Consider the following 13318-nt stretch of genomic DNA (forward strand, 5'->3'; position numbering starts at 1 on the left):
TGAGCCTTCATCAATAGCATATTCGATTTAGTTTTATGTTGCGGCAATTAGTATTGTTCCTGTGTCCACGTATTTTGATGTGGCTACACCTATTGTTGATATAGTTGGCATGAGTGCATATGGTTTGCCTGTAGCTACATCTTTCCAGCAATTATTGGTGATGATTAGGATTTCCATCCAATATATATTATGTGGGTGGATACAGGGAAGAAGAGGATGCATAGATCTTCTATGGAGTTGTCTTATGGTGACATTTTGACTTCTACATCATTTGCACAAGTTTTGGGTGTGAGGCTATAAGACACGTGGTTGGTCCTGATGTGCTAGTTTACAGTTGGTTTAGTATCTACAGAGATGTCACGCACTTCTTCATTTGGGATCCAGGTGAAGGTTAGAGTTCACTGTATTGCCAAATTGCTTGAGGACAAGCAATCTCGAGGAGAGAGGATTGTAATGTCCCCATTTTTCCCAGCATTGGAGTCTCAAGGATTAGCCTATTATTGTGATCCTCGTAGGCAGGGTCTTCTATGGCAATGGCTTGGCTTGAGAGGGTCTTATCTTCTCCACATTTCAGTAAGCTATAGGTTGGTCTTCGTTGGGCTCAGATCAAACTTTGTTTGGGCTTAGTTTTGTGCACTTACTGAAGTTAGTGTTGATCGAGATGGACCCTTTCTATTTTTGGAAAGTATATTTGGTCACATGAAGAAATAATAGGTATGACTCCTATTTCAAACAGCATATTTAAATGATAAGTATTTTGGGAGTTACTATATTTTTAGTGGCCAAATTATTATTCATTATTAAATGGCTTATTATAAAGTTGTAATTTAACTTCATAATTTCACTTAAGTTGAGAGTTGAATTATCATTGGAAAGTGTCATTTATTAATTAGTTAAAGCCAAGTCAAGTGAGAGAATCTAAAGGAAGCTTCTAATTAATGTTGTGTGGTGAAACTTCTTGAGTGAAGTTACATTTTGGCAACAAAAGGGAATTTGAAGGTTATAAATACAAGCCCATTTGTTGAGTAAAGCATGCTTGAATATATATATGTTTTTGTTGCCTTTATGGCTTTTTCTGAGTTCTAATTTCCGTGCCCTTGCTGAAGTATAAGAGTCTGAAGCTGAGAGTGGTTCTAAAGATTGTATTGCGAATTGCTGTTGTTGTATAGCAATCTGCCATCACTCCTTATTGTTTTAATTGTGTCTAAAGGAGGGATTTGTTCTGTACCAATTGTCTGATTTAAGGAGAGGATTATTCCTGAGATTAATTGAAGGAAGTGGTGGATTTCTGAGAGTTGTGATGCAAATTGGGAGCCTTCTCCTTCAAGCAAATCTGCTGCATAATTACCAGGTTTCCTTTCCTTAAATATTGTAATTCTCAATTGCATTAGAGCAACAGTTTGCAATCATTTAATGCAATAAGATTCATGACATTGAACTTATCAGTTTTGTGTAAGCTCCATTATTGCAAATGCATTGCTAAGGTGAACATATATCAGTAGCAACTTATCATGTTATAAGATGTATGCTTTCCACAGTTCAATATTACTAAGTTTAGCATAAAAGGGAAACATAAGAAGCTGCCAATTACATGGATTCACAATACTTCAAGGTGGGTTGTTGATGTGAGTCAGTTGGGCTTTAACAGTGATATCAAAGTTTTTTTTGCAAACTCTTTGACAAAATGTCAAACTACTGTTCAGTTAAAAAATAATTGGTGTTTATTGAAGTTATAACCAGCTGAGGGTACTTACATTAATATCAATGGCTTTCAATTTATCTAAATTTGTTTTGATCCCTTGATTCTATTGAGTAGTCTAGTTATAATGATTTAGAATAACTGAGGGGGTCGGGGGGTAAATCAGTATCCTCAGGTCCAGATGTACCAATTTAGCTTTTACTAACTTCAAACAACTTAATCAATCTTAAATACCTACTCGGTCTATATAGCATATCATCAGCAAATCAACTTTTCATGCAATTTCTTAACTCTCTATTTCTCTATGTCCCGACTACTAGTAAATAAACTACTGTAAAATATAGCATGCATATCAATAACATCCACACATGAAAAATAACACTTTCACACAAGCATATAATGTGGAAACCCAATTTGGGAAAAAAACACCAAGTAACATGCTACCAATTTTTCACTCTTCTGAAGTGAGCTCGGTTAAGAGCCAACCCTGTTAAAGGTTATACAACACATTATTAAATGGGACTCTGTTAAAGGATTTAATCACTCTATTAAGAGTGGCCTTGTTAGAGCACTTTGGATCATTCTATTAGAATTGCACCTTGATTAAAGGATTTACAAAATGATTGTTAGGTCAACCTTGATTAAAAGGTTTTGACTAATGCAATGGTTAGAATGTAACAGTAGCTTTGATCTATAAAGTACAACTCACTTTGCAAATTCAGATCTCCATATGTTCATTTGCTAATTCATTAACTGGCCTACATTGACATCTCCGTCACTCATCTGTTTGGCATCTCCTCAAGCAATCACTCTTCTCACTTCACCTCTATTGTTCTCAACTTCACAGCTTCTCCTTAAGATCACCAATCAACAATGAACCAACCTTAGAAAACATCTTTTATGCCTCCTTAAATAGGTAATTTCGATCTTTTGTTGCTTACACATCACCAATGATCTTAGGGTTAGGTCAAATTCATCAAATCTCTCCATCTTTATGTTCTCCTTCTAGCAACTTATGATCAAATCCTTGCCTTCGATCACTAAACAAACTCTCCTCAGTTCATCAATACTTATCTTCCACGCGCTTTGACTAATTCAAAATTCCAACTATGTCGGCCTCAAATTCAAATCTTTCTCAAATTGTAACTTTTGTTGTCACTCGGCAATCATTCTGTTAATCTGCTCGGTCATCACTATGTAGCTTGGCACACTATATCATCTTGCTCGTCATCAATAGGCTCACTCAGTCATTACTAAGCTCGGTTGCTACCAACACTTCTTCATACATTTGCTCGGCAATAACTAGCATTTAGCTTGAACTGTTTTGTTTGGTTTCTACTTAAGTTCCTTAATCTTCTGCTTCAGCTCCTTCATTGACCGACCAATACTGATACTCGATCAAGCCTATCCTTTTCACTTGTTTCAACTCTAAGCTTCATCGAATTGTCTTGTTTACTTCATGTATTGATTGAACAACAAATTATCTTGTCAAGAACTAACTTATCCAGTGCCCATTGTAATTCCATGATACTTAACTTTCTCAACACTCAACATCACTCACTAGTTTACCTTGCTATCTCTTCTTTTCAAATCCTCTTCATCAGTCAAATGATATGGCATTTTACACTGTTAGTAAATGTCTCTCCAATAGGTTTTACATTATGTCTTACCACTAGGTTTGACGTCAATGAAAACATAACAATTGCTCTAATTGTAGTTTCCAACAATCTAAGACTATTAGTATGGTTAATTCAAAAAATTTGGCTTTGATTTTTATTATAAATGTCTTCTTGATCGATATCATTTAATTATTCTCAATAATGATATTATATAGCGTTACTTTTGACTCCATGTTTGCAAGAAGGAAGTTTTATGCAAGTTTCAAGAAAGAACTGTAACATTCACTAGGTGGAATGCAAAAAGATTTTACTTGTAAATTCGCATTGTTCTTACAAATTGTTTGAGGCCAAAGGCCATTTACTGATCAATCAAATACAAAATTAAAAAATTAAAAAAATTAGTTTTATTTTTTCTTTTAATAATGATTGGTTTCAAATTTTGATATTTGATTACAAAATTAGTATTAATTTTTTAAAGTTTTAACAATGATTGATTTTTTTATTTTCATATCTGATTTAGTGATATTTGACATCAATATTAAATTGAATAAAATTATATTATCATTGACAAATGCTATATTAGAGCTATGAACCAAGTAAGGCCAATTATCGCTGGTCTTCCAATCTCCATCCTCCCCGTTTTCTCTGGTATCTTCTTACTCCCTTTCCTCCTCTCCTCTTCTTTGTCTTCCCTTCTCCGTCCACACTCCAATTCTACCTCTCCCCTCTAGTCCCCTCACTCACATTATCGCCCTCTGCTCTTCCCTCCATGTCCCTCAGTCTTCCTCCTCTCCTTTCCCTTCTATTCTATCCTTGTAAATATTTCACAATAATAATCTATGATATAACCTTTTAGAGTGCAAGGAAAACGAAGAATCCCTACAATAACTGCATGTTAAATTAGAATAAAATCTTTAAAGAGACAAGGAATTGGACTTCATGATAAATTGCTCCTACAAAGATCTTACCGCTAAAAGCTTTAGAGAATGGTGAGGCACAACTCGATCGTCATGATCAGCTGTCAATAACATTGTAGCAGGATACTGAACACCTTGCCCTCTAGGGTCTTCCCACGGCCTTTTCACATTATGCAAGGGCGAATATCTACAATAAAATGTTAGTTACAGATTGCAGTTTTTAGTTTATTATGTCAGAATATCTTTAAAATTGTACCCAAAAATCTGGATGCTTGCTCTGTGCTCTTACTTAATCAGCCAATGAAATTCCGCTTCCTTATCTGAACATCCATAATCTGTCGTCCATGCATGCCCTGGAAATTTAAGAATAAAGTTGATTTTAAATCATCTTGTAAATGCCAATTTTAATAAGTACACATGTTAATTAAAAAGAACAATATAAGATTGCAATGCATTAATGCTATAACTTATATCTTGATGTAAAATGTATTTATGCTAAATTGTGAAATGTTTCTCAATAAACTGATTCAATATACCGATAGTAAATTTATGGAAACGAAGCATGTCCATGACCCCCACATGAGCCAGTGCACAACCAAAAAGGTCAGGCCTCTGTTTTCAGACAACACAGGTCAAGAACAGTCAATTTCATTCTTTGTTTCCAACACATATGAATGAGAAATAATCTGCTTTGAAACAAAACTTTCAATTAGAGTTACAATTAGAGTTACAATTAGCAGGGGCAGCAGAACTAGCAAAAGCAAAATTAAACTGATTAAAGATGTAATATTTCCTCAGTCCATAATAGTGATATCAAAAGCTTCAGGATTATAACTGTACAGGAGTTCTAAATTTTTGCATCAAATTTTGATGGCACGTCATGATCCATCATCAGAATTAGAAATGCAATATATTAACCCAGAAGCTTTTGAATTCAACAGTAAATTCGCTTTACATGACTTCCATTGGTCATTATCTTATCAATATCATCAATTAAATACCTGATTTATGCAAGCTGCAACAAGCAACCCACCATTACTGCCCCCTTCAATACACAACTTTTTAGGCTGTGTGTAACCCTCTGATATAAGGAAGTCAGCAGCACATATAAAGTCATCAAAACAGTTTTGTTTATTTGCAAGTGAACCTGCTTTATGCCATTCTTCTCCATATTCCCCACCCCCACGAATGTTTGCAACAGCAGATACTGCTCCTAAGTGCTTTAAACTGATGATACGACGAACACTAAAGGATGGTGTGATATTAATGTTAAAGCCTCCATAGCCATATAACATTGTCAGGTGTGAACTGTCAAGGCTGATGTTTTTCTTGCATACAATGAACATTGGTATTTGAGTTCCATCCTTGCTAGGAAAGAAAACCTAATATATAAATAAAAGTTGAAAGTTCATTAGGAACAAATCATATTTGCATAAAAAAATTAATTCAAGGGACAGAGTATGCAATGTATTGTATAACCCTTAACTAGGGTTTCCACGTAAGTACAAAAAACTAGCATCATTTCAATCAAAAATAAATATGAAAAATCCAAATAAACTAATGCTTAAGATAAAATAGTAACTACACCTTTCTTATTTGTCTCTGCAAAAATTTACTTTATTTTGAACTAAACAATCTAAATACGTTAACGGACTGGCAGAAATACACATTAATAATTTATCTCTGCAGTGAGCCACTTAACTTTGACATAAAAACCACAAGCTTGTAATTTTTTCATTACTTGCACATGACCTACAAAATGCCTGGATACTAGCGGTATTTTATATATTTCTAATCAGTTTTAAAGTTTTATAATGGTGTTCATGTTGTATTTGAAATTGTAAAGAACAATTTTTTAAATTTCCAAAGAAAATATTCAAGCAAAGAATCATAATAGCAAAGGCTGTTAAAAGACATCAGCATACCTGTTTTGTCTCAAAATTGTTACGATCAAAGCCTGGAATAATGGTCTCTCTGAATACTACGAGATTTGGTTTTTCAGCATTTAGGTTGCATTGATAAATAATACCAGGTGTGAGAAAGCTTGTAAAACCAATAAATATCTCATCATATTTACGCCTTCCAAAAACTCCACTGACTGACCCAATATCAATTGGCAAATTATGAAGCAACTTGCCAGATTGCAAGTCTCGTACTTGGAGAACATACTTAACATCACTTAAGTAACTTACTAGAATTTTATTGCCATTGACACACACAGCTGATTCAAGTACATCCTTGTCTGACTCTGGAACTACATCACTCCAAGATTCTGGGTACCTCAAATCCACTCGGACTAATTTATATCTTGGAGCATTTTTATTTGTCCGGAATGTGAACTCTCTATCATCATTCGCAACAAGGATATATTCTGCTTCAAAATTATCAATGAGTTTCTGGAAAGGAAGCATCTCCTCCTTGCCTTTGAAGCCCTCAATACCTTGAGGAAGGGTTTCAAGATTACAATAATAGAGCCTATTCACAGGATCACACCCTTCTGTAATATATAAAAGGATATACTGTCAAAAACATAGGCAACAGGAATCAGATCGTTAACACCCCATAGTAGAGCAACAGAAGGTAGAATGGCCAAAAATAAGCTGAATTGTAATCTTATTGATGAAACAAATTTTTTGCAGATAACATTTATTCCATTAAAAATAACATTTGCTACAAGCCTACAACTATTTCATTAAAAACAAAAGGCTAAGAATGAGCCATTTAAAACCTTTCCATCTTCAGTTATATCAGCACCAACTGTCCACTCAGGATTTTCAGGATCTTTCCAACATAAGATATCTTCAGATTGTTCCGTACCCAGGAAATGGTAAAACAATTGATGATTAAGGTTGATATTAGTTTCTGTTCCTGCATCTAGCTCTTCTCGTTCTCTGCTGGAGCATGAGATTGTTTAAAAATAAAAAAGCCAACTGCACTAACCAAAATTGAAATAAAGAAGTTTAACAAAAAACCTGGAGCCATAACCAGAAAAAAATTACACACTTAGGAGCTGGATAACGGCTGTAAAAAAAACCTTTACTGTCATGGCTCCAAGTTATTGATGAAAATTTCACCTGGTAAACAATGAATATGATTATGAAACTTCAGTAGAAAAACAAATAGAAAACAAGAAATACAGTCTAGAACAATTTTATAATACCATTAAAAAACTCTAATCCAATCAGGAGTATGAGACCTGTAGAATCCAGCCGGTAAAATAGAATGAAGAACCCAGGCATCATATAATTCTGTTTCTCATATAAAAGATTGTTCAGAAATTATCCAAAGCTGTTTGTCAATTTGAATGATAACATCTGGACTTTGGACTTTGAAATATGGAATGTTTTTAATGATGCATACATCTCCAAAGAAACAAAGTGCATATAATATGTAGCAGAAAACTTCAATCGTATAAGAGCATAAGGCAGGAAGTGAAGGGCCTAAAACAATTAATGATACAGCATGACAACACAAAAACTCTTCTTTAGCAGACAATCAAAAATTAATAGATTACAAGAGCATAAGTCTATCTAATATTAAAAATGATATCCTTGTCATAAAAATCATGTGCATAAGCTTGACATTTCCTTTCTACTCCGATCCTTTTATAAATCCGTTTCTTGCTGGTTTTCACCATTCTGCTGATCATGAGAACAACTTATAGTATGCTCAACAGAAACATGTTAAACATACCCATGAAAGTGAATCAGGTTCTGTAGACTTATCAGCTATCCGAATAACCTTGATGTTTACCCAGTCACTACCACTAGAGCTTAAACCAACTGCCAAGAATTTAGCATTTTCACTGACAGAATATGTATTTAATGCAACCGTTCCATCTTCACTGAGTGTGTTAGGATCAAGCAGGACCTCTGCTTCTTCTTCCAGATTATCCTGAAATAAGTTGAGTTTGAACACATCTTAAAATATTGACAATTTAATATAAAGGATAAGACAATTTAATATAAAGGATAAATGTCAATGGCTGCTAAATTAATGTAATGAAATAAAAGAGTTTCCAAACAGACACAATTTTTCACATCTTTGAATTTTCTAAATTTATATAAATTTAAAAGTCCGCTAGATGTAATGAAATTAAAGCTTTTCCAAACACATTCAAAAGAAGTTAGTCATACTCCCTTTTTTCCAAAAATAAGTAGCCCAAAGGAACACTGCCACCAATAAGTGAATGCTAGGCTAAAAAGTTTGATTAAGCAACCTGATGTTAGACCTGTCAGAGTCTAACATCTCACACCTGACAACTTGAACTGTACTGCAAAATCACACATGAAAGCCATTGAATGCCTTTGATGCATGATGAGGTTGTAGCTCCATTTGAATATGGTCCAGACCTATCAGGGCATATTTTGTTATAAATCATTTTTTTCCCAGGTCCTGCTGCCAGAGAGGCAAGCAGATCAACAACTGTTTTTTTCTCCTCCTTTCATCACAGTTGAATAAGTGAAGTTTTTCTTCTAAAAAGAGTGCTGGAATTGATGGATCTAAGACAACAATGATGTTGAAAACTTCATGACTACATACTTTGATCTTTACTGCCACTCTCTGGAGTCTGGATGATGATGATGATCACTAGTTTGAGAGTTCTTTCCAATATGAACTTAAGTGATTTTGTGTTGACAGGCCACCCGTAAGCACAGCTTTGTATGAAAACCACATCTCAGCATATTTATACTATTAACTTACTGCAGTGAATAATGACCTATCCTTAGTGATTGCGAATGGCCCTGTCAGAATTCAGCTTGTGCAAAGCAATAGAATGTTCCCATCTGACAATCACTGTAATACTGATCTTCAGAGGTCTACAATGAGAAGGCATTCTTCAGGCCCTACAAGCATCTACGTGTTCCATGATTAAAGGCTTGACCAATCAGAACAGCATTTCCACGGTGGGTCAAAATTGTCAGCTTGAATTGCATTTGGATATGCTAGCAAACCTCTTGCAGTCCATCTCTGATAATTGAAAAATCTCAAGTTATCGTGCAATCCAAATGTATCTGTAACAAAGCTTGGTGTCATACTATGACAATACTTCAGAAGATCAAAATTGTCTTGCCAGGCTGTTAAAGGCATTAGCATTAGATTGTCAATATGCCACTAAATAGGTTATGATTTTTTTTGTTGAAATGAGGCAATACTTTGTTTGTCAGAACTCCTTGGAAACAGAGAGTTTTGAATAATTAATCTACTGTAGCTGATAATTGAAACAGATTGTGGAGATTATCAGCTATTATAATCTTCCCTTGTGTAGCCAACAAAAAGAAAAGCTTGGATATTTGCCCTAGCATTAAGAGACCAAAAAGACCATAATCTGTTGTTCAAGTGATCTGTGTGCAGAAGCTTCATGTGTGGATTTCCCCATGCAATTCCCGAGGGTCTGTTTGGTTCGTGGAATTTAAAAAATCGGTCAAAATCGGGATTTCTACAAACCTTGGTTTAGCCAAATCAAGGTTTTGCAAATCTTCATTCCGATTTTTGGGATTTTACTTGAATCGTTTGTTTCACTCGGAAGATGCGTGTGAAGACACATTTTTATGCGTAGGCTTGGAGTTGAAGGCAAATTTCAAAAACTAGTCCAATCTATTGTTTTTACACTCCTTAAAAAACATAACCAGGGTTTGATTTTCAATTCCTGCTTGCTAGTAGGAAGTTGAAAAACCTGGTTTTGAGGCAATATTAGAAGGCCGGTATGCTAATTCCATTTTGCCAATTCTGAAACAAACGCAAATATTTTCAAATCCGGATTTTGGAAAAGCCAATTCCTGTCATCTTCCAAGAACCAAACGGACCCTAAAGGATGTTGATTCCATCTGACCCCTTGCAATGCAATGTGTATATGTCAAGTATTCAATTCCATCAGCATGCAAAATAACTTGTTAGACAGTTTATCCCTAACATAATTAAGATGGAAGTTTCACTCCTTGTCCTTATTATTATCATTTGCATAAGCAGCAAGATATGTGTACCGCAGTTTGTTATGATTTTTTTGAGTGGTGGAAGATGTATGTGAGTTTGGAGGGGTTGTTTCCTACTCATCCTCTTAGAAGCAGACTAGACTGTCACAATTGACTTGTCATGTTATGGAACCAATGAGAAGAAAGGATTCATTTTTATTTGTTGATATATAGTTAGCCCTAATAAGTTCAATTGGCATTCTAGACTTGGTTGACCAAGAGTTAAAAAATATGATCTATAATTGATTCCATGGAACCATATGAGGGTACATGATAACCCTGCTCATTTCCTTGCAAAAGAATGGTTGGATTTTTTAGAGATCATTTAGATTAAACAACAAATCCTCTAGCATTTCTAAGAAAAGTGATTTTAACTAAGTTAAGAGGGGATTTTGTTTTTGCTTCTTCTAGCCCTTGCAACAACAGTTTCTGTTATAGCTAGACCATCCAAGCTTCAGTTGGTTTTGGGCAGAAGAATGACAGTAAGTATGTATGTCACTCCTGCCCATAGGAATACCTGAGCTGAATTCTTTCTGCCCCAATGAATTAGCCACTAGTTCACATGGAGTCTTCCTTAATTTTTCCTTACAGTAATGTCGTGTAGACTAGAAAAGCATTTGCTGTTTGCCAGGCATCCCAAATAGGCCATGGACGATCAACCTATCGTGACCTTTACACACCATCGCCCCATTGCAAATCAGGACCCCTTCTTTTCATTGGTTAGTTGTAGCGTTTTGGCCATTGAGTGTCAATTCTAAGCTACAAAGGATTGACTAGTGGTCAAGCCTCCAGGTCTTTGAGATTGCAAGCATAGACAAGTCATTGGGGGTTCGAAGTCATTAAGGTTAAAGCGCAAAGGCGGTCAAGTTTTGAGGGAAAATTTCGAAGTGCATGGTGAACCTTGATCAAAATCAATGAATAGTCCTCAAGTGATGAAGGTGTATCAGTACAAGTAAAGGGACAAAAGCATTACACAAATCAGCAATAATGAATATAATTATCAGTGCAATAGATGAATATAACCAGTAATAATATGAAACATGCAGAAAATCTTCAATGACGTCGATGAACATAATCATCCATGACAACTAGGTGTATCAACCATCTAGCAATCCGGACGAAATATAAGACAAGATTGCCCATAAACATCGATTGTGAGAATTCATGTTAATTAAACATAAGTTACAAGTGATATGGTAATCGGTCTTAGTAAACATCAAAAAATGGAAACGCCACGGTCTTGAAAGACACGATATGTCTTACGATCCCAAGGGATGAGCATACAAGATAAATGATATAAAGGGTGAACCTTACGTTATAAAGGAGGACAAAAAAAGCATAATCTAAAAACACTTCCTATAGAGCAAAGTAATTGAGACAATTAGTACTTATTTACATAACAGTCATGAGGAGAATACCAAGCATCATCAAGCATTAGTCGTTGCACCATCAAGGAATAAGAATCATCCAGCATAAGAATAATCAGGATTCATTAAGGAGAACCAGCAGCCTCGACAAATAGACCCCAATTATCTTAGAGAAACAATAAGGATTAGAGAGGGTTCAATCCCTCTTCATTCTTGGAGTTTAACAGAAAACACAATGTATTATTAGATCAGAATTAAAACTTTGTTTTTTACAATTTTTTAGATGTATTTTTATTAGATCATAATCATTTATGTTTGCATTTGAGATTACAGAAGTTGAAAGGGAAAAGAGAGAGAATGCATTTAAAACAGTTGAAGAAGCTGAACTAGAGACATGCAAAATGTTGGAGGAAGCTAAAGCATTTCTTTCAATAAGATTCAAATGAGGCACTGATAAATACAAAGGTAAGTTACCTTTTACATACTTTAATTGTGAAGAATAGGGAATTTTGTTAATGACTGCTATTATATAGTGAGTTGGACGATGATGATAGAAAACGAAATCAAAAGAAAGGTGATTTCATGACGTAACAAGTGTTTATGTTTCATGGAAGCACACTCATTTGAAGTTGAAGATCGTGATGAATCTATTGAGGAATCTGTTGAAATCACTAGGATTGTTGTATTTGTAATGGCACTGCCATAATGTCTAGTATGTGTTTTCCAAATGACAGCATCCTTGTATTTATATGAGGAATAAACCAAGAGAAGAGACATGTCCTTTCGTAGGACATATCTATTCAACAATATGATTATTATAATTGAAAACTTATATATATATATGATTATTATTATTTTAATTAATTTCTCTTTGATCTCACAGGTTTATCCTACTAAAGCTACCAAAACATCAACACTCCCTCTTAGCTAGGGAGGATAGACACAACATGTACTACACCATTGGTAATATTAGGTATGACAAATTTTATGATATCTTTGATCACAAGATATCCACCATTTTGATATTACATTTGATATCACAAGTCTTGGTCTCCCAGAATATAGACATTCGATATTCACCAAGTACTCAAAAGGTTTTGATATCACATCTGATGTCAAGAGTATTGGTCTCCTAGAATACACAATATTCACTAATTACTCAACAATATTTAATATCGCATCTAATATATCAAGAGTATTGGCCTCCCAAAATATCAATGATATTCACCAAGTACTCAAAATAAGGTTTGATATCACATCTGATATCAAGAGTATTGGCCTCCCAAAATATTGATGATATTCACCAAGTACTCAAAATAGGGTTTGATATCACATCTAATATCAAGAGTATTGACCTCCCAGAATGTTGAGATGCAAGACATTCACCATATACTCAATTTGTTTGATCTCATAATACAAGTTATTGTAAGATCATCACCTTACAACTTCTCCAAATACAAATGATGATCATTTGGACGATGTACATAGGGGGTAGGCCCATTAAAGTAACATGGTCACAATGTATGAATCATGGTCCTCTTGACTGCAATAATTTATGATCACTAGAGAGTCCATCTCAACATGGTTTACTCCCTTTGAATCAATAAGACCGAGATCACCAAAGCTTGACTGATCACATCTTCTATCTTCTCTTTCAGATGGATGTGTCACACTCCCTCTAAACATCAATCTTCTGAGCTCCTCATCCAATGATGTTTCTGTTGGAGTGTCAAACGCCCTCTAA

The 13318-nt window shown here is 34.8% G+C and overlaps 1 protein-coding gene across 2 annotated transcripts in view; it reads right to left on the bottom strand.

The window, feature by feature from the left end:
- LOC149533161 (uncharacterized) overlaps positions 1 to 13318 on the bottom strand; it is a 52399-nt gene that overhangs the window by 22320 nt on the left and 16761 nt on the right. The window contains exons 3-10 of one of the 2 annotated variants that reach the window (XM_089802987.1): positions 7929 to 8129; positions 7239 to 7309; positions 6964 to 7126; positions 6161 to 6754; positions 5237 to 5617; positions 4772 to 4847; positions 4525 to 4588; positions 4287 to 4422 (exon numbers count right to left, since the gene is read on the bottom strand). In XM_089802987.1, coding sequence (XP_089659113.1) covers positions 4287 to 4422; positions 4525 to 4588; positions 4772 to 4847; positions 5237 to 5617; positions 6161 to 6754; positions 6964 to 7126; positions 7239 to 7309; positions 7929 to 8129 — 1686 coding nt within the window. Of the gene's footprint in view, positions 1 to 4286; positions 4423 to 4524; positions 4589 to 4771; positions 4848 to 5236; positions 5618 to 6160; positions 6755 to 6963; positions 7130 to 7238; positions 7310 to 7928; positions 8130 to 13318 lie in introns of both variants that reach the window. The other variant, XM_089802986.1, reaches the window with a different exon arrangement.

The sequence above is a fragment of the Cupressus sempervirens genome, chromosome 10 (genome assembly GCF_028749045.1).
Source record: "Cupressus sempervirens isolate cs-2001-9-10 chromosome 10, ASM2874904v1, whole genome shotgun sequence".
Taxonomy (NCBI): domain Eukaryota; kingdom Viridiplantae; phylum Streptophyta; class Pinopsida; order Cupressales; family Cupressaceae; genus Cupressus; species Cupressus sempervirens.